Source organism: Miniopterus natalensis, chromosome 3, assembly GCF_054644295.1.
Source record: "Miniopterus natalensis isolate mMinNat1 chromosome 3, mMinNat1.hap1, whole genome shotgun sequence".
Taxonomy (NCBI): Eukaryota; Metazoa; Chordata; class Mammalia; order Chiroptera; family Miniopteridae; genus Miniopterus; species Miniopterus natalensis.
The window spans coordinates 99590285-99612198 of NC_142083.1; the positions used below are offsets into that span (position 1 = coordinate 99590285).

At 34.9% G+C, this 21914-nt stretch overlaps 1 protein-coding gene across 1 annotated transcript in view; it reads left to right on the forward strand.

Annotated features, from left to right (window-relative positions):
• Positions 1-21914, forward strand: part of LOC107544810 (phospholipid-transporting ATPase ABCA3-like) — a 190455-nt gene that overhangs the window by 104037 nt on the left and 64504 nt on the right. The window contains 5 exon segments of the mRNA XM_087815178.1: positions 96-306; positions 10914-11064; positions 18701-18799; positions 19292-19460; positions 20337-20637. Of these exon segments, the coding sequence (XP_087671304.1) occupies positions 96-306; positions 10914-11064; positions 18701-18799; positions 19292-19460; positions 20337-20637 (931 nt within the window).

The window sequence follows — 21914 nt, forward strand, 5'->3', positions numbered from 1 at the left end:
TAGCATAAACAGACTATGCCCATAATTGGTAAGACTTTAGTGGCACTAATTCGTAGTGTTTAACCACGGTCCTGGAATTGTTCTCTGGTCTCTAGGTGGTGATACTTGATGAGCCCACTGCTGGCATGGACCCAGCCTCAAGGAGGGACACCTGGGATCTCCTTCAGCAGTGTAAACAGGATCGTACCATCTTACTGACCACCCACTACATGGATGAAGCTGACACCCTGGGTGACCGCATAGCCATCATGGTGAAGGGATCCTTGCGATGCTGTGGCTCTTCACTTTTCCTCAAAAAAATATATGGTCTCTCTCCCTTTAATCACTCTTTGGATTTCATGTCTTAATATTATTCTAACATAACTTTTATAAATATCCATATCTTAATATTATTTAACATAGTTTTTGTTGTTTTTCTACCTACCAAACTCTTCAGTGATTCCCTCTGTTCTACTAATTGGGCTCAATTATGAGACCTTTGACATAACATTTATATTTTAGTTTTTCAAAATTATTGCATTATCCAAATTTCATATTCATTTCTTTCATATGGCACCTATTTAAATTGTAATTTGCACATCTGCAGTTGGGCCTTTAATGAGATGATAGATGATAGATAGATAGATGATAGATGATGATGATGATAGATAGATAGATAGATAGATAGATAGATAGATAGATAGATAGATAGATAGATGATAGATAGATAGATAGATAGATAGATAGATAGATAGATAGATAGATGATAGATAGATTATAGATAGATAGATAGATAGATAGATAGATAGATAGATAGATAGATGATAGATAGATGATAGATGATTGATGGATGGATGGATGGATGGATGGATGGATGGATAGATAGATAGATAGATAGATAGATAGATAGATAGATAGATAGATAGATAGATAGATAGATGATAGATAAGATAGATAGATAGATGATAGATAGATAGATAGATAGATAGATAGATAGATAGATAGATAGATATAGATAGATGATATAAAGATAGATGATAGATGATAGATGATAGATGATAGATAGATAGATGATAGATAGATAGATAGATAGATAGATAGATAGATAGATAGATAGATAGATAGATAGATGATAGATAGATGATAGATAGAGAGATGATAGATGATAGATAGATAGATGATGATGATAGATAGATAGATGATAGATAGGTGATGATAGATAGATAGATAGATAGATAGATAGATAGATAGATAGATAGATGATAGATAGATAGATAGATAGATAGATAGATAGATAGATAGATAGATGATAGATGATAGATAGATAGATAGATGATAGATAGATAGATAGATAGATAGATGATAGAGATGATAGATGATAGATAGATAGATAGATAGATAGATAGATAGAGATAGATAGATAGATAGATAGATAGATAGATAGATAGATAGATAGATAGATAGATGATAGATAGATAAATGACAGACAGCAGATGTTTGATGAATAGATAAATTCATGGATTCTAGGAAGAATGTAGGAAATGAGATATCCCTATTCCTTATTTCTTGTTTGTCAAACCAGTATAAAATTGCTTCTGTGTGAGCAGAATATTTTATTCTAATTTGGAGAAGAATTTTCCTAAACATAAAAATATCAAATATGCCTTAATAGCTTCCTTACCTCTTTTAGGTCATTATTCAAAATTACCTATGCATCAGTTTTGCTTGGCCCCCTAAATAAAATTTCAGTACCTCATCTCCAATTTTTCATATTTCTCTCCATTTTTTTCGTAAGCACTAGCTTAATAAAATATATAATTCACTCATTTACCTTGTTTATTACCTGTCTCCCCTCTCTAGAAGAAAAATTGTCGAGGAAAACCATTTTAATTGAAGTGTAATTTATGTGGAGTACAATGAGTAGATCTTCTGTGCTCAGTTGGATGAGTTTTTACAATTGTATATTCCCATCTGACCCCATGTAAAACAAGATACAGAGTATTTCCATGACCCCAGGAAGTTCCCATTAACCCATTTCCATCAGTTCCCCTTCCCCAGAGGCAACTGCTTTCTCATTTTTATTACCATACATTAATTTTGCCTGTTCTTGGAAACACTATAAATGAATTCTGCACAATAATTTTTTGTTTCTGGTTTCTTTATCTCAGCACAATATTTTGAGGTTCATCTTTATTGCTGCATGTATCAGTAGTACATACATTCTACTCTTTGTGGATTTTTAGGTTGCTTTAGGCCATTTCTAGTTTCAAATATCATGAATGAATAGGTTGTAAACTTGCTTGTAAAAATCTCTGTTGGAGAAAAATTTATCTTGGGAGAAAATTCATAGGAGTGTAGTTACTTGGTCAATTATTAAGTGTATATTATGCCAAAAGATTCTCCCAAGTGCTCGTATTATTTTATACCTACCAGCATGTTTGAGAAATCAACTTGCTCTCTACATCCACACCAATATTTTAATTTTAGCTGCTCTAGAGAATGTGAAATAATATCTTTTATTATTTTAATTTTCATATTTAGTACATTTTCATGTACAAGTTGGCTTCCTGTGTAATTTACTCTGTTAAGTATAAACATTGGTGGTTTATCTTTTTTATTGTTATTTTGCAGTTCACATATTCCAGAAGTAAGTCCTTTGTGAGAGAGCATAAATTTTTAATTTTGAAAAGCCCAGTTTATCAATTATTTTCCTGTTTGGGTCCATGCTTTTAAGGAAACCTTTGCTTATGTGAAGGTTGCAAAGATATTCTCTTATATTTTCTTCTGTATTCGTTATGGTTCCAGCTTCTAAAAGTATATGATCTATTTCAAGTTAATTTTTGTGTGAATGGTGTTAGGTAAGTGTTGCTATTGATTTTTTCCATTTGAGTATCAAGAACACATTTAACTCTTTTTTCTATTGAATGGACACTTTTGATGAAAATCAATTGACTCTTTATATGTAGGTCCACTTTTGGATTTTCTATAATTTCATTGACCTAGATCTATCTTCCTACAAATACCACAGTCATGAATACTGTGTCTATATAATAAGTCTTGAAAACAAGTAATGCATATCCACTAACTTTTTCTCTGTTTCAAAATTGGTTCACCTGTTTTAGGCCCTTTTTAGTTCCTTATAAATGTTAGGGTCATTTTGTCAAATTTACAAAAAAGCCTGGTAGGATATTGATTGGGATTGCTATGAATCTTTATATAATTTTGAGAAGAATGTCCACCTTAATAATATTGAGTCTTCCAATATATGAACATGGTATAATTTTTTTGACTTATTTAGGGTCCATCCATTTAATAATTTGGGGCTGTATTTTGTTGTATTTACTGTGACGGTCTTTCATTAGATTTATTTCAAATGATTTTATTTTTAATTTCATGTAAATAATATTATACATTTAAATTCACTTTACAATTGTATTTTTTCGAATATTTAGTTATATAATGACTTTTATATTGATCTTGTATCTTATGAACTTATTATTCATATATTAGGTCTGATAGTATTTTTGTAGATTCTGTGCAAAAGTCTTGTCACCTGCGTATTAGAAAAATTTTACTGGCATTAAAAACAGACACATAGATCAATGGAACAGAAGAGATCCCAGAAATAAACCCACACATATATATGGTCAATCAATTTATTACAAAAAAACTCAAGAATATACAATGGGAAAGGACAGTCAATTCAATAAATGGTGTTGGGAAACTTGGACAGCCACATGTAAAGGAATGAAGTTGGAGCACTACCTTATACCATACACAAAAATCAACTCAAAATGGATCTATAACTTTTCGAGTTAGTGTTTTATTTTCTTCAGATAATAATTCCAGAAGTGGAATTGCTGGATCATATGATAGTTCTAGTTTTAATGTTTTTTTTTATTTTATATTACTGAATTTTGGGGGGTTACATTGGTTTGCAAAATGTATTGTTTTATTTAGGCATAGTTGTTACACAGTCTTATATTGGTTATATTAATTTCAGGTGTAACATATAGTTTTTATACCTTACTTTGTGATCTCCCCACTAATTCTGGCAATCATTAGTCACCTTGTAAACTTATTGCAATATTATTGACTATATTCTCGTTCCTGTTTTCACCCATCCTCCACCCGCACCCTTCTGGTAGCCATCCCTTTGGTCCCTGTTTCTATGAGTCTGTTTCTGTTTTGTTTGCTTTGTTTTAGATTCCACATATAAGTGAAACCATATGGTATTTGTCTTTCTCTGACTGGCTAGTTTTAATTTTTTGAGGAACCTCCATACTGTTTTCTACAGTAGTTGCACCATTTTGCATTCCCACCAGCGGCGTGCAAGGATTCCAGTTTCCCCACATCTTCCCCAACATTTGTTGTCTTGTTGTTGTTTTTTTAATAATCATCCTGACAGGTGTGAGGTGATATCTCGTTGGGATTTGATTAGTGATGTTGAGCATCTTTTCATACACCTCCTGACCATTTGTGTGTCTTCTTTGAGAAATGTCTATTCATATCTTTAACACATTTTAAAATCAGGCTATTAGTCTTTTTGCTATTGAGTTTACTACTGAGTTGGGGTTCCTTATATATTTTAGAAATTAACCCTTTATTTGTCATAGTCTTTGCAAATACTTTCTCCCATTCCACAGGTTACCTTTCCATTTTATTGATTGTTTCCTTTGTGGTGCAGAATAGGTTGATGTAGTCCCACTTGTCTATTTTTGCCATTGTTACCTGAGTTTTTGGTGTCATACCCAAAAAAATTCTTTCCAAGACTGATGTAAAGAAGCTTTTACCCAGGGTTTTCTTGTAGGAATTTTACAGTGTTAAGTCTTACGCTTATGTCTTTAATACACTTTGATTTTATTTTTGTGTATGATTTTAAATATGGGTCCACATTCATTCTTTAGATCTAGTTTTCTCAATACCATTTGTTGAAGAGACTGTCTTTTTTCTATCGTGTATTCTTGGCACCCTTGTTGAACAGTTGACTATACATGTGTTGATTTCTTTCTGGGTTCTCCATTATATTACATTGATCTACTGTTCTGATTTTATGCCAGTACCATACTGTTTTAATTACTGTTGCTTTATAATATATTTTAAATTTAAAAAGTTTGATGCTTCCAGCTTTGTCATTATTTAGCTTCTTTTGTGTTTTCAGTTACTTTTAGGATTTTTTTTTTCCAGTTTCTGTAATAAATGCCATTGGGATTTGATAGGGATTGCATTAACTCTATAGATCACTTAAGGTACTATGGACATTCTAATATTAATTATTCCAATTCATGAATACAGGATATTTTCCCATTTGTTTGTGTCTTTTATTAATTTTATCAATGATTTTAATCAGTGCTTTTTAGTTTTCAGTGTACAGATCTTTCAACTCCTTAGTTAAGCATAATCCTAAGTGTTTTATTCTTTTAAATGCTATTGTAAGTGAGATTGTTTTCTTAATTTTCCTTTTGGATAGTACATTGTTAATGTGTGGAATGCAACTTATTTTTATATGTTGATTTTGTATCCTACGTCTTGCTGACTTTATTAGTGTTAACAGTTTTTTGTGTTTTTGTGTGGGGTCTTTAGGGTTTCCTATATATCACATCATGTCATCTGTAAACAGATAATTTTTCCTCTTTCTCATTTGGATACTTTCTTTTTTTCTTTCTTAATTGCTCTACTAGAACTTTCAGGACTTGCTGAGTAGAAATGGTGAGGGTGGTTATCCTGGTCTTAGTCCTGATCTTAGAGGAAAAGCTTTCAGTTTTTCAGTAATATTGAATATTTTAGAAGTGAGTTTATCTTACATGGTATTTATTATGTTGAGTGGCATTGCTTCTGTATCATATTTGTTGGGTTTTAATTATGAAAGGGTATTAAATTTTGAGCTTTTTCTGCATCTATTGAGATGATCATGTGATTTGTTTTTTTATACTATAAATGTGTTTCTTTTATTAATTTGTAAGTGTTGAACCATGTTTGTATATCAGGAATAAATCCCACTGGATCATGGCATTTTTCTTTTAATGTGTTGGTGAATTCAGTTTGCTAGTATTTTGTTAAAGATGTTTACATTCTGTGTCTACCAGGGATAATGGCCTGTGGTTTTCCTTTCTTGTGCTGTCTTTTTCTGGATTGGGTATCAGGGTAATGTTGGCCTCATAAAATGAGCATAGAATTGTACTGTACTCTTCAATATTTTTGAATTATGAAGAATTGTCATTAATTCTCTTTTAAATGTTTAGTAAAATTTGTCAGTGAAGTTATCTGCCCCTGGCATTTTCTTTATTGAGAGATTTTTGATTATTGATTTATTCTCCTTACTCTAGGGATAGTTATGTTTAGACTTTGTCGCTTCATGACTTAATCTTGATAGATTGTTTCTAGGAATTTACCCATTCTACTAGATTATCCAATTTATTGGCATATACTTGTCCGTGCATAGTACCCTCTGGTGATCCTTTTTACTTCTATGACATTAGTTGTAATGTCTCTTATCAGTTTTGATTTTATATTTCAATCTTTTTCTTAGTTACTCTAGCTAAATGTTTGTTTATGCTTTTAAGCAACCAACTCTTAAAAAGAAAGACTCATGGACACAGACCACAGTATGGTCTGGAAGGTAGAAGAAGATAAAAGGGGATAAATGATGATGGAAGGAGACTTCACTTGGGGTGGTAAACACAACATGATATACAGCTTGTGTGTTGTAGAATTGTGTGCCTGAAACCTACATAATTTTATTAACAATGTCACCCCAATCAATTCAATTAAATAACAAGCGGGGGGGAACAACCAACTCTTAGTTTTGTAAATTTTTCCTATTTTTATATTCTCTATTGCATTTATTTATGTTTGGTTGGTTTTTTAAATATATCTTTATTGATTTCAGAGAGAGGAAGGGAGAGGGAGAGAGAGATAGAAACATCAATGATGAGAGTCATTGATCGGCTGCTTCCTGCACGCCCCCCACTGGGGATCAAGCCCACAACCCAGGCATGTGCCCTGACCAGTAGTCAAACTGCAACCTCCTGGATCATAGGTTGATGCTCAACCGGGCTATTTATGTTATATTCTTTACTATTTTATTCCTCTGATAACTTTACAATTAGTTTGTTCTTTTTCTAGTTCCTTGGGTATAAACTTAGGTTGCATATTAGAGTCTTTCTTCTCTTTAACGTAGGTATTTATTACCATAAACCTTCCTCTTAGTACTGCTTTTGCAACATCCCATAAATTTTGGTATGTTGTATTTTTATTTGAATCTGGCTCAAGATATTTTCTAATTTGGCATCTCCTATGATATCTTCTTTGACCCTTTGGTTGTTCAAAATGTGTTGTTTAATTTTGAATTTTTCTGTTTTTCTTCTGCTATTGGTTTCTAGTTTCATTCCATTATAGTCAGAAAAGATACTTGGTATAATTTCAATCTTCTTAATTTGTTAAAACTTGTTTTGTGATATAACATGTGATCAGTCCTGGAGAATGTTCTATGCGCACTTGAGAAAAATGTACATTCTGCTTCTGTTTGTTGGAATTATCTGTATATTTTTGTGAGGTCCATTTGATCTATAGTATTGTTCAAGTCCACTGTTTCTTTGTTGATTTTCTGTCCAGTCAATCTGTCCATTATTGAAAGTGGGATTTTGAACTCTCCTACTGTTAATTGTATTTTTGGTTGTTTTATCCTTTAGTTCTATCAATGTATCATGATTTTTATCTTTTTATTTTGAATTTATCATTTTATCATTATCAATGTTTTATTTGTCTATTGTGAGTTTTTTTGTTTGTTTGTTTGTTTTGTTTTTACTTAAAGTTTATTTTACCCCTGCTCTCTTTTGGTTATATTTTCATGGAATATTCTTTCCCATCCCTTCATTTTCAGCCTGTGTATGTCCTTAAATCTAAAGTGAGTTTCCTGTAGACAGCATATAGTTGGATCTTGCTTTTTATCCATTCAGCTGCTATATGTATTTTGTTTGAAGAGTTTAATTTGCTTACATTTAAAGTAATTTTTGATAGGAAAGGATTTACTATTATTTTGTTAATTTTTGCCTGTTTGTCTAGTAGTTCTTGTGTTCCTTGTTTCCTCTCTTCCTGTCTTCATTTCCTTTTTATTATTTTTAGTATTGATATGCTTTGATTCCTTTTTCTTTTGTGTAACTTCCATAGGTATTTTCGTTGTGGTTACCGTGGAGGTTACATGAAATATCTTATAGTTCTAACAGTCTACTATAAGTTGATAATAATTTAATCTCTATTGCATATAAAAACTGCTCTCTGTACCTCCCCCCAACATGCTTTAGTTATTTATGTTATAACATATCTATTTGTATTATGCAACTTATTTTTAGCTATAATTTTTGTAATAATATAAGATTTTAGTTATTGTTATTTTTTTAAATCTTCACCCGAGGATATTTTTTCCGGTGCTTTTTAGACAGAGTGGTAAGGAGAGAGAGAAAAACATCAATATGAAAGAGACACATTTATTAGTTGACTCCCACTCGCACCCTGACTGGGGTGGGGAACCTGCGACCGAGGTACATAATCTTGGCCAGAATCAAACCTGGGACCCTTCAGTCTGTGGGCTGATGCTCTAACCGCTGAGCAAAACCAGCCAGGGCAGTTATTATTTTTAATACTTTGTTCACTTTTATGGTAGAATTAAAAGTCATTTACCCATAATACATTTTGTCTATATATGTATCATCACCCAAGTTTTATACTTTCATATGCTTTTTTTTTTTTTTTAAATATATCTTTATTGACTTTAGAGAGAGGAAAGGAGAGGGAGAGAGAGAGATAGAAACATCAATGATGAGAGAGTCGTTGATCGGCCACAGCCCGCAACCCAGGCATATGCCCTGACCGGGAATCAAACCCTGATCGCCTGGATCCTAGGTCAACACTCAACCGCTGAGCCACGCCTGGCTGGGCTCATATGCTTTTGTATTACCGTCTACCATACTTTCTTTTCAACTTGAAGAAGGAAAATCCCATTACCATTTCTTATAAGGTGGGTCTAGTGGTAATGAACTCTCAGCTTTTCTTTGTTTAGGAAAGTTTTTTATCCTTTATTCTTGAAGGATCCTTTAGCCAGGTATAGTATTCTTGGTTGGAAGTTGTTTTTTCTTTCAGCACTTTGGCTATATCATCTAACCTTTAAGGTTTCTGCTGAAGAATCTGCTGATAGTCTAAAACTTTTTTTAATTTAAATCATTTTTTATATTTCAATTACAGTTGACACAGGCTATTATATTAATTTCAGGTGTACACCCCAGTGATTAGACATTGTATAACTTAGTGATCATCCTTGTATGTGACAACTTTCTTGTTTTTTGCTGCTTTTAAAATCTTCTCTTTGTCTTTGACTATTTGATTATAATGGGTTTCATTATGAATTCCTTTGAGTTCATCTTGGATAAGTCTTCTGGGCTTACCTGAATCTGGATGTCCATTTCCTTGCCTGGGTTGGGAACTTTTTAGCCATTATTTCTTGGAATAAACTTTCTGGTTCCTTCTCTCTCTCTTTTCTTTATGGAATACCTATAGTGTGTATATTGCTCAACTTGATGGTATTTTATTGGTCTCTTGGGCCTTATTTACTCCTCTTTATTCTTTTTTCTTTCAGCTCCCCTGAATGAATAATTTCCTGTGCCTTGACTTAGAGGTCACTCATTCATTGGTTTGCTTTGAACCCCCCTAGTGAATTATTCAGTTCAGTTTATTGTATTCTTCAGTTCTATCACTTCTTTTTGGTGCTTAAGTTTTCTGTTTGTTGAAATTCTCAGTTTTCACAGGCATTATTATACTAACTTTGGTGAGCATCTTTATGATGGTTATTTTGAATCCTCTATTAGGTAAGTCATATGTCTCCATTTCATAGGGTTAGATCTGGAGGTGTATTTTTCTTTTGTTTGAAAAATATCTCTATTTTGCTTCTTTTGATTTTTTCATCATATTTAGGGTTATATTTTTTCTTTGTATGTTTTGTAACTTTTATGACTGACAGTGGGAATAAAATAATAGTATAGAATAAAGAACTTGATATTTATTCTCAGAAAAGGGTATGTTCTGGTGTGTTAGACCACTATTATAGTAGACAACTGAATCAATAGGATCTGTATTTGAGCAAAAATTGGTATGTGTTAGATTTTACTTAGATTCTGTTTATTGTTGTCTTCAAACATTTTAAGAATAGGACCAGGATTTTGCTCTTAACAGAGGTTGGGATCTGTTCATTAGTGAGATTATAGAGATCTCTTTAAGCTACAGTCTAGTTCCCAGCTTTTTTGATCAGACACATCCTCTTTTTTGTCCATCCCTGCAGTGTTTTCTTCACCTTAAAGGATTTCTCTCTACCCTACTACCCTCTCCCAAACCTTTGAAGGGCCACTGCAGTGAAGGACTGATGTATCCCAGAGCTATTTCTCTCAGCCTTTTTGTCATGCCCTGAGCTATCAGAATGCTATGCAATGTTTTCTACAAAGTTCTGGAGTGCCTTGGAGTGATTTTTATCACTACCCTTCCCAACCCCAGCTTCTAGAAGGCTAGTACAGTGTACCTAGTGAAAGTGCAGAGTACTCTGAAAAGATTTGTCAGATCCCCGAAGGACAGGAGTTTTAGCTGATTTATTTACTGCCTTGCATATAGTAGTCACTCAGTAAAAATATATTTAATGAATATAAATCTTGTCATCTCAGATTTCAGTGTGTATAGGACAAGAGCCAGATAACAGAGGCTTTTCTTTGTATGTCTCTCCTATATAAAATTACCAAAGAAGTATTTATTAGGCTTTTAAGACTTGTAATCAAATGAATTGTGGCATGCCATACCTTCTTCTTGCTCATCCAAATCATGAAAAGCCAAGTGGAGTCTCACAAGGATAAGGAGAATACAAAATTTTTTAATTTGTTTTTCTTGGATTTTCTCAGGTGTGGGATACCACATAACCATGGTGAAGGGACCTCATTGTAATGTTGAAGAAATCTCCAAATTGATATGTCATCATATACCATCAGCCACTTTGGAGAAGAATGTTAGCAATGAATTATCGTTTGTTCTACCCAAAGAGTACACACACAGGTATGGATTAAGAGAGTACTAAAGGTTGATGTTTAGATAACAGGAAATTGTTGTTGCTTTTTCTGGTTTCTTCAGGCTTAGCAAGTAGAGTTCCTTCAACAAGCCAGTACTCCATTCCTAGCTTCCACCTGCACTGAAGATAGGGATGACACCTCATGGCTGTAGTGTCCTGCTTTTAGTTGGTGATAATGGATGGTATGTTGTAGGTAGAATAAAAATTGTGTGGTGAGTAGAGTGAATGGAAATATTAAGATAATTAAAGAAAAAAAATGCCTATAGTGGTAGCTCTTGAAGCAAGGGTGACAAGAACCAAGAGGAAAGAGGCAGTTTTACTGCACTAGTTATCCAGGTTATTCATCAGAGGGAGTCACAAAGGATAAAAACTTTACTTAGGTAACCATTCTAAAAAATTGAGATGAAAACTAAGAGTACTCATCAGTGACTTTCAGAAGATGATATCTTTACCTTCTTGTCATATGTAAGTAAGTTCTTTGCTTTGGTTTTCCCTAGAGTCAGTCCAGTTGTCATAGTCAAGAAGAATATGAAGGACTTTTTTTTTTTTTAATATATTTTTATTGACTTCAGAGAGAGGAAGGAAGTAGAAGAGAGAGAGAGAAACATCAATGATGAGAGAGTCATCAATCAGCTGCTTCCTGCACGCCCCCACTGGGGATCGAGCCTGCAACCCGAGCATGTGCCCTGACCAGGAATCAAACCTCGATCTCTTGGATCATAGGTCGATACTCAAACTCTGAGCCACGCTGGCTGGGCATGAAGGACTTTTCTAAGAAAAAGAGGAATGTACCAAAAAGATAAAAAAGGAAAAGAAACTGCATGCTTTTAACTTTTTTCCTTTCAATTTTTAATGTAATATAATTTTTTTAAAGATAATATTGCATTCAGTGAACTCAGTTTAAAAGTATGTGCAAGCCCAGCCGGGCGTGGCTCAGCGGTTGAGCGTTGACCTAGGATCCAGGCGATCAGGGTTCTATTCCCGGTCAGGGCACATGCCCAGGTTGCAGGCTGCAGCCGATCAATGACTCTCTCATCATTGATGTTTCTATCTCTCTCTCTCCTTCTCCCTTCCTCTCTCTGAAATCAATAAAGATATATTAAAAAAATAAAAATTAAAAATAAAAATAAAAGTATGTGCAAGATTTTATAGAAATGTATTGAAATAGCTTCTTTTTAAAAAAATTATCTTTATTGTTTAAAGTATTATAGATGTCCTCTTTTTTTCCCCATTGACCCCCTCCTTCTGACTCCCACCCCCTCCCCAGGCCTCTACCGCACTATTGTCTGTGTCCATGGGTAATGCATATATGCACATAAGTTCTTTGGTTAATCTCTTCCTGCCCCCCCCTTCCCTCTGAGATTTGTCAGTCTGTTGCATGCTTCCGTATCCCTGAATATATTTAGTTTGTCAACTTATTTTGTTCATTAGATTCCACACATTAGTGAGATCATGTGATACTTGTCTTTCTCTGATGGCTTATTTTGCTTGGCCTAAAAATCTGCAAGTCCCTCTGTGCTGTCTCATAGAGTAAGAGATCCTTCTTTTTTACAGCTGCATAGTATTCCATGGTGTAAATGTCCCACAGCTTTTTTATCAGCTTATCTGCATAGCTAAGATCTGGAAATAGCGCAAGTGCTTTTCAGTACATGAGTGGGTTTTAACTTTTTATTTAGCAATCTGAAAGTTATTGAAAAGTAGCAGCACAGAACAATGTGATCAGGCAGCAGAATAAACCAAGACCCTTGTCATAAGCAGGAATAAAAGAATAAAGTATCATAGAGCATTGGAAACAAAATTCTAGATACATACCCCTAGGGAACCAGGAACCAGGTGGGAGTTTGGCCCATCATGATAGTTGTGATCCATGTGAAGCTGCAGAATCTCTCTGGAGACGAAGGTAAAGCACTTCTTAACCACACTACCCTCCTGTCCTCATTCATATGGACACAAATGACATTCCCAAAAGTAAAAGAGGAAATGAAAGTATTCAGAAGCAGGTAATGTTTTATCATACACCCTTTATATGTATCATATCTTCTTCATATTTGATCATATCTTCACATTTGGAAACATAATATTAATCATATCCCTTACCAATCTTTTGGACTTGGAGGACAGAAAAAGGAAGATCTTAGAGGTGAACAGCTAGTTGTAGGTTGCTGTGCCATAAACCCAGATCTGGAACGACAGGCTCACTAGAAATAAAATGAAAATCATGAAACTAGGGAAGAGTGCCTTTTTTCTTACAGGGAGAGTTTTAAACTTGAAATAGGGGGACAAATTTGTAAGAAAAAGAAATACCTATGGATCCAGTTATTTCAGAGTATAATATGAAATGAATGAAACGGTTAAATTCTTAGTGATTTTCATTCTAGCTAAAATTTTGATAGCTAATGGTCATTAAGCACTTATATTTTGCCGGGCATTGATGTAGTGTACATTTATTTACCTGAGTAAATAATAAAGAAGAGAAAGAAAAACAATTTTTAATTGCATATACCTGTAATTCATTGAATGTGTCTTACAAGGAAGGTGATCTTGAAATTTTAAAACCATGTTGTAACTTGCCTGAAAACATTGCTGAGACTGGTTGAAATGAAACTTAAGTTTAGAATATGGCAATGGAATGATATGCAGCATTCGAAAGGGATAGATATGTAGGAGAAGTATCAGAATAGTACTGCATACTGGGGAATTTTAGATGCTTAAAGTTCATGAATTCGAGTTTTTAAATATGCAAAAAACCAGCGGGGGACTATAGGAAGAAAGATAAACATGTTAAAAATATTCTGTGTAACTAGAAGCTAAAAGGAGGAAATGAATAATATATTCCTGATACGAGGTTTAAGCAAGATGACATAGCGAAGAGAGTAGTTCAGTTAGACTTGTGACATGTCTTATTTACCTCAAAGCAGGTCTCCTACATGTCCCTGACTTCTCCTCCAGCTATTACACCTCCTGGAAAGATGGAGGGAATATAAAACAAACTGCTACTCTAAATGTAATTTTGATAACCAAGAAACACACTGGTCAGAGGGAAAAAAAGTCAGAGAACTTGGGGGGAATTGACCACATCGTGGTCAAATTCATGGATAGAAAAAAGGAAGGATCTTGGTAGATTTAGACACAGGCCAAAATTGAAGATATATAGAAATGTTTGCAAGACTAGATAGCAAAAGCTTTTGAATGAAAAGGTCATTCAAGATTATTTGGAAGCTTCAGAAATGAAATTCTGATCACAGATCCCAAAGATTAAAAAAAAAAAAAAGAGTGATACCTAGCACTTAGTAAACAGTAATAAATAAGAGAGGTTGATACTGAATATTATCAGGAAGTTTAAAATGCAGCGTGCATTTTTCTTAAAGTTTGGGGTGTCATGAGCAAAGTTCACTCCTGAATGGCAAAACTGGAAAAATATAGGAGGATTGCAAGATTGTATTTGGTAGAGCAGAAGGAGAAGAAGAGCTAGTAACGAGGTAAGGTCCAGCAAGTTACCCAGGAAGGAATGGAAGGGAAGTTAAATGTGAACATCATAGATCCAGATAAAAGTTCTGCTCTGGCAGGGCCTCTTCTGAAGTGTCCTGACACTTTCCTCTACTCTAGCCTCAACTTGTCTTAAAGGCATGAGATTTTGGAGCTGTAATCTGGCAATAAGAAAGAACAGTCTGCCTGAGCTGGTTTGGCTCAGTGGTTAGAGCGTCAGCCGCAGACTGAAGGATCCCAGGTTTGATTCCAGCCAAGGGCACGTACCTTGGTAAGTTGCAGGCTCGATCCCCAAGTGCAGGAGGCAACCAATCAATGTGTCTCTCTCACATTGATGTTGCTCTCTCTCCTTCCCTCTCTCCCTTTCTCCCTCTCCCCCTCTCTCCTCCTTCTGCTCTCTCTGAAAAGCAATGGAAAAAATATCTTTAGGTGAGGATTGAAAAAAAAGAACAATCTAAAATACCTTCACTGAGAATGCCAAATAAAAGGAGCTTCAGTGCTTGTCATCAAGGAAGCAAAATTCTTCAACTCCTTTGATTCAGCCTTTTTGATAAAAGAGAATAATCTTTTAATTCAAAATACAAGAACAAACAAAAAGAAGGGTAACATTTTCAGGGTGCCCCTCACAGATATAAATAAATAAGTTCAAGTCTCCAAGCTAGGATGGCATGCATAGGAGACCCTCAAATCACTGTAAAGTGATTGTAGAGGAATAAATGTTAAAGTGAAATAACATTGCAACGATAACAGGAGAAAAGTACTTATTTCTACCTTTTTACAAATGTTATGATGACTTTTAAGGTTAGATTAAATCAACAGTAATGGTGACACAGACTGGATTCAAGTGCAAGCCCAGTCATCTCCAGCCTGTGTTCTTCCATCCACACCATGATGTTAGGAAAGGGGAGATGTGCCAATCTCATTCTAATTTTAAACTTCACAAATTGATACCAATGTTCCCAAGGTTAATTCTGGGCCAAAAAAATGAAAGAAAATAGAATGAAATGTTGGAAGAGAAATTGCTGAATCAGGCAGCATTCTCACCTTAGTCTTGGACAGAATTCCTCCTGAAGTTCTATATGATTACAAGTTGGTCCTGAATTAATATCAATCTCTTTTCATAAGGATGAAAGAAAAATGATTGAGCTACAGGAAGGATACTGAATTTTGAAGCTAAAGGATCACAAGAAATATCTCCTCTGAAAATAAATGTACTGCAAAAATAGAAAATTAGGGACTCTGCTTTTGTGGTCTGAATCCAACTAGAGAGGACACTGTGAATGTATTAAAAGGGCTCTGAGAGGAGAGAGAATGACATAAAGTGAAATAAAATTCCTGGTTGGCTAATAAAAATCTGACCGATAATTATGCCAGAAAAGAGACCTAATGAAAGAGAAGACTGTGTCAAGAATTCTTCCCAGAACTCTAAGCAAAATTTCAAAGAATAAAAAGAGACCAGTGCATTCCACTGCACACCCAGAGAGTGGGTAAAATTGAAGACAGTACACGCGGCGATTGGAGCTCATTGCTGAGAGAAGTGTGCAATGGTGAGAGGCTTGGAAAACGTTTCACCACAGGATACATGCGTGCTTCTCCTATGACCCAGAAGTTATTCCTAGTGAATACCTAAAAGACACGTCTATCAAAAGACAAATAAATTAAGGTTTATATTTGTAAACGCATCATTCATAATAGCTCCAAACCGGAAAGAGCTGAAATGTCCATCAGCAGGAAAACGGGTGGCTATTGCTCAACAGTAAGAAAGAATGAACTAGTGGTGCACACGACCTGAGCAACTCTCACAGACATCGTATCGGGCGAAACAGCACGGACTATAGGGTCCCATTTACGTGAAGTTCAAGAGAAGATAAAATTAATTTGGGGTTATGAATTATAAAGTTAAAATGATGAGATGCGTAGGGCGTGTGCGGGCACAGGCAGGCGGGGAGGTGGCCGGCCAGGAGGGGCACCTCCCGAACTGCTCCTGGGGCCGGAGGGTGCTCCAGATATGAAGATATGTGAAAATTCATTTACAGTCAGTGTACTTTATATATGTTATACCTCAGTAAAAAAAGAAACCTAAGTTTAATATAGGTAATGGATAGAAGGAATTACATGAAATGCTAACAGTATACCCTTATGTGGCCACATTTTTTTTTCTTTTCCATCTTATATTTTTCTGTATTTCCCTCAAATTACATTCTGCATATATAATCTACATTATATTTATATTTATTAAATATAGTATATTTTTATATTATTATACATGTGTGTTAGATATTGTATATAAAATATGATAAAACATATAATTAGGAAAGCAGCTATACTCAAGTTTATCAAATTTTTTCCTTTTTCCCAGAAATATATAATATATAATGTATAATATATAACATATAATATATAGTGCGTAGTATGTAATATTTTTGTTAAATACTATATTAAATATATTTAAATATGTGTGATAAAACTTGTATAATTAAACAGATATATGTTCACAATATGATTGGCTCATATAATAATTTGTTTTATTAATTTACCTATTATAATTATTTTGTTTTATTACTGATTATTTTATCACTAAGAAGCCTAGAGTTTGCTAATCTACATATTATGACAAGATTTAAAAGCTCATTTATTTCTGGAGCATATGAATTAGAAAGCAAAACTCCCCCATAACCACTCCCCATAGAAATAAGCACTGGGAAAATTTGCTGTATGTTTTCCATGATCATGACATGCATCCATTGACATGAGTACAATTATAATAATCAGTTTTATAGAAATGAGATCTTATAATAATGTTCTGAATCTTGTTTTGTTCACTTACTAGCATTTTTCAGTCCACTTTCTATAATAGGACTTTTAGGATTTCTTTTATAAGATGAATGAAAAAAAAAAAAAATCCACATTTTATTTAGATCTTATTGTATCACACATTCATACTATTATTTATTTATTAATCTGTTGATGGATATTTGTCTCCACATTGTGCTTTATTAATGCACTTTAAAGTATCACATGCTGTAATTCCAATTTTGTCATATGTTGTGTAAAGCCAAAAGAAACATAAACATGTCAAAATATTCATATGTTAACACTGATTATCTATGAGGGATGATACTGTGATGATTTTTATTTTTTATATATTCATTTTCTGGATTTTATACAATGTACACATATTAATTTCATAACTAATGTAAAAGCAGAAGAACATATGGGTGAATTCTAGTGGAAAAGCCATGCATTGGGAAGGAAGAAGCATAGGAAGAAATGGACTTAAACATGTGAACGGCTATCAGGTAGACTGATTATATTGGATTATATAACTTAAAGTTGGAGGGTTAGAACCAATGTGCAAAACTAGATAGAGTGAATGGAAAGCAATTTAAGCTCAAGTATGAAGGAAACCTTAACAGATCTTCCAAAAGAGGAAATTTTGAGCCCTTGAACATTGAGAGTGTACGGATAGGTTCAGTTGCTCCTAGTGGGACTATAATAGATGGTCTTGAAAACCTAGAAGTTTCTGGAAAAGATAATCCTTTGAATGTGAAGCACTGCAAAAGCTTCCCAAGAAAACTGTTCTTTAAAAGCCCTTATGTCTCTCAATTTCATCTGGCTCAACTTCTGTAGATTTCCTTGGCTGTTGAATCACATGGTTCTCTACATCTTCAGCTTCTACTGAATCTGCCTCATTTTCTATTTTTGAGTGTCTTTTCCCCCTATTTACTTGAGTATGATTTTCTGTTTCGATTTACTGAATAATTGACTCATAGCATACGTGTGTGTGATAAGTTAACTCATGTCAGCTTGCTGGAGCCATTATCATATAGAGAGTCTATTGATATTTTGTTAGAAGACCAAAACTATGTGTCTCCAAGTACTAAGTAGAATGGGAATCAATTTGCTGGTTTCTTTTTCTTTTTTTTCTTTCTTTTTTTGCCATTTTCCACACCTTTCTGATTTACCAGAGACATGAAATTATAATGAACATTGAAGAATGATGTATATTTTCCCCACTGCTGGGAAGAAATTAGTTTAGAATAAAAATACGTAAATAAGAAAATCTGATTTGGTGCCTGCATTGCCTCCTTCCCCTCCCCCTTCTCATTGTTATTCTTAACCATACTCTCATTCTAGCTTCGAAGCTCTGTTTACTGATCTGGAAAAGAGACAGAAAGAGCTGGGCATTACTAGCTTTGGTGCATCTGTCACTACCCTGGAAGAAGTCTTCTTTAGGTGAGCAACAGTGCCCAGGGGACAGAAAGACACTGAGCGAGGAAAGGGCCACAGCTTAGTCCCTTTGGGAAACTCACCCAACTCTCAGATTCACACATTAGAGAGTTAATAAGTGCAGGGGGAGGGAACCTGATGTTATTTCTCTTACAATAAGAGGAACTGAGAAAAATATTACTCACCATTGTGTAAAGGAATGCATATTTTAACTTACTAAAGTATGAGTTAGACCTTAACCTTTGACTTGAATGAGTTCCTTAAGGAAACGTTAGGTTGCCCCGGCTTGTTCCGCCTCCCCGTGGTCTGCGGCAGTCCCCTGACTGGTGTTCGGGAACCGCTGCTCTACCATAGTCACCATGCTGTTTCATACAGTGCCCCTACCAGTCGGTAAGCAAACCAGGGAGCCTTCTAAGCTGGGTGTTGTGACTCACATTGTCCGAACAAGATGTATTGGGTTGAAGCCGAAATGAAATACTTTGTACTTTTTAAATGTAGGGTCAGTAATATGGAAGATGCACAAACAAACATCCTACCTGTCCAACCTCAACCGCTCTCTCCAATCAGTGAAGCCTCAGTCGAGAACCAGAATACGAATATGTCCAGAAATGCGGGAGCAGATTCTTACACTGTGAATGAAAGCCCTGATATTACATTTAACACTGGGGTGAGCACTTTTACTAAGAAAGCTGATGTATATTTGGTTGGAGCACAAGAGGTACATTTTTAAATACTTGAACAAAAGGAGTGTGGAATTCTCAGCTGTTACAGACCCAACCAGATGTGGAGCAGGCTATGCCATGACCTAATTAATTCCCTAATGCAGAAGTTATGAGTTATAAAGATCTCAATAGTTATTCCCCAGTTGTTTTTGTTTTCTGTTTAGAATTACCTTTTTTCCCCCAAATTGAAGCTGGAATGAGCTGGAGTGAGCATGATCCTTAATAACCAAGCGTGCACAATATTTAAGATGTTTGCCATGGGAATTGATATTGCATAAGGAATTGTTCCCTGATCAGTGTTATTCTCAGTGTGGGAATTCTCTCTGGGTTGCCAGGCATTTTTTTTCACCCTCTTAATTATCTATTCCTCCTATAAAATACTCTGGTTTTCCTATCAGAGGTCTAAGGAAAATCATCTCGTTGAGATTTTAAGTATCTTATATCAAAAGCTAGAACATAAATATCTTATTTAATACCTTAGAATAGAAGTCAGAAAACTTTATGTAAAGAGGCAATACATTTGTAAGGCTTTGTGGGCCATGTGGTCTCTCTGTTGCACCACTCAGCCCTGTCATTGTAGCAAAAAGCAACCATAGACAATACAGAAATGAATGGGTATAGCCGTGTGGACCCCTGCCTTAGAGGCGAAAGGCTGAACCTACCTGCGTGCATTACCTGCTATATTTGGATTCTATTCCAAATATTTGAAAACGTCATCTATCTCTACCACAAATTCCAAAGTGCTCATCCTAATTTCAATGTGATTCGCCTGTTTAGGTCTATGAATATTGCAATGTTCTGTTTCCCTCTCCTCTCTCCAGTGTACCCTCTACCGCCAGCAGTTCCGCGCCATGTTCATCAAGAGGGTCATATTCAATTGGCGCAACTGGAAGCTCCTTCTCCTGCAGATCCTGGCGCTTACGGGCTCGCTTGCCTTACTCTCACGGACTGACTGGCTTTTGTTCAGTTACAGTGAGCATGCCAGGCAAATGAACTTGAGTGAATATGGTCAGACCATTGTGCCTGTATCTGTTTCTGGGGATCCTAATGTGACTCAAATTTTCTTAAAATCTCTAAAAAGTATGCTAGAGTCTGACAACCACACAATTAAGGAAGTAAAAGGTAAGGCTCATTAAGAAAAGCATTGTTCTTAGATGAATATCTCCTTGTGGGACTTGTAAAGAAGGATCTTAACTGTATGTGTGGCTACCTGCTCCTTTCTTTTCCTGTCGGTCACCAATTTTATAGAGGCAGCTCAGGGTCAAGAAACACCCTCTTCCAGGCCACTCGCCTGAAGACATTAATTATTAGTGGAGGCACTTTGGCTGTGGGTTGCCTACACGGCACTTGTTCTTCAAGTAAAAAAAAAAAAAAAAGGGGGGGGGGGAGTGCCAAAATACATGTTACCATGAAATTAAGCAGGAGGTATTTTTTGTTGTTGTTTTCAGGATCTGGTCAGAATGTAATGTCTCACATGAGCCTAGGCCTTACAGAATAGCATGGTGGTCCCCAGCTATTCCTCCATCTCCTGCACCTGTTCCAGCATTGGTGTTGTCATTAATTTTGTTTTAGCCGATCTTTCAGTGAACCGCACAGTGCTCAGCCAGCGGAGCCACACCGGCAGGGCTCTTTTGCACCTTTTAAAAATGAATGGTGTTTTCTTTTACTGTTGAGTCATAAGAGACGTTTATATATTTTTTCTTATACTGTCAACCATCTTTGCATCATCTTAACAGGTTTTGCAGGAAAATTTTTTATCTTGATGAAGTCCAATTTGTTAAATTTTTCTTTTATGGATTGTGTATTTTGAGTCAAGTCTGAAACTCTGCATAGCCCTAAATAATGAAGATTTTCTCACAAAAGGTTTATAGTTTTCTAAAAGTTTTATCATTTTATATTTTACATTGAAGTTTCTAATCCATTTCACATTAATTTTAGTATAATGTGTAAAATATGCATCAAGATTAACTTTTGTCCCGATGGATATCCAATTGCTCCAGCAACATTTGTTGAGTGGCAAAATCCACTTAATTATTTTGTGCCTTTATCCAAAATGAGTTGGGCATGTGTGGGTCTACTTTTGGGTTCTCTGTTCTACCTCATTAATCTCTGTATCTGTTACTTCACCAATATTGTGCTTAAAATATGGTAGACTATTCCTCCTACTTTATTCTTGTTGTTCAAAATTGTTTAGTTCCTTTGGCTTTCCCTATAAATCTTAGAATACCTTGTCCAGACCTATAAAAAAATTTGTGGGAATTTTTATAAGAATTAGATTAAATCTGTATATCAATTTGGGGAGAATGGACATGGGCTTTTCAATCCATGAACATAATATATGCCTCCATTTCATTAGAACTTTTTAATTTCTTTCATCAGTGTTGTGTACTTTTCATCAT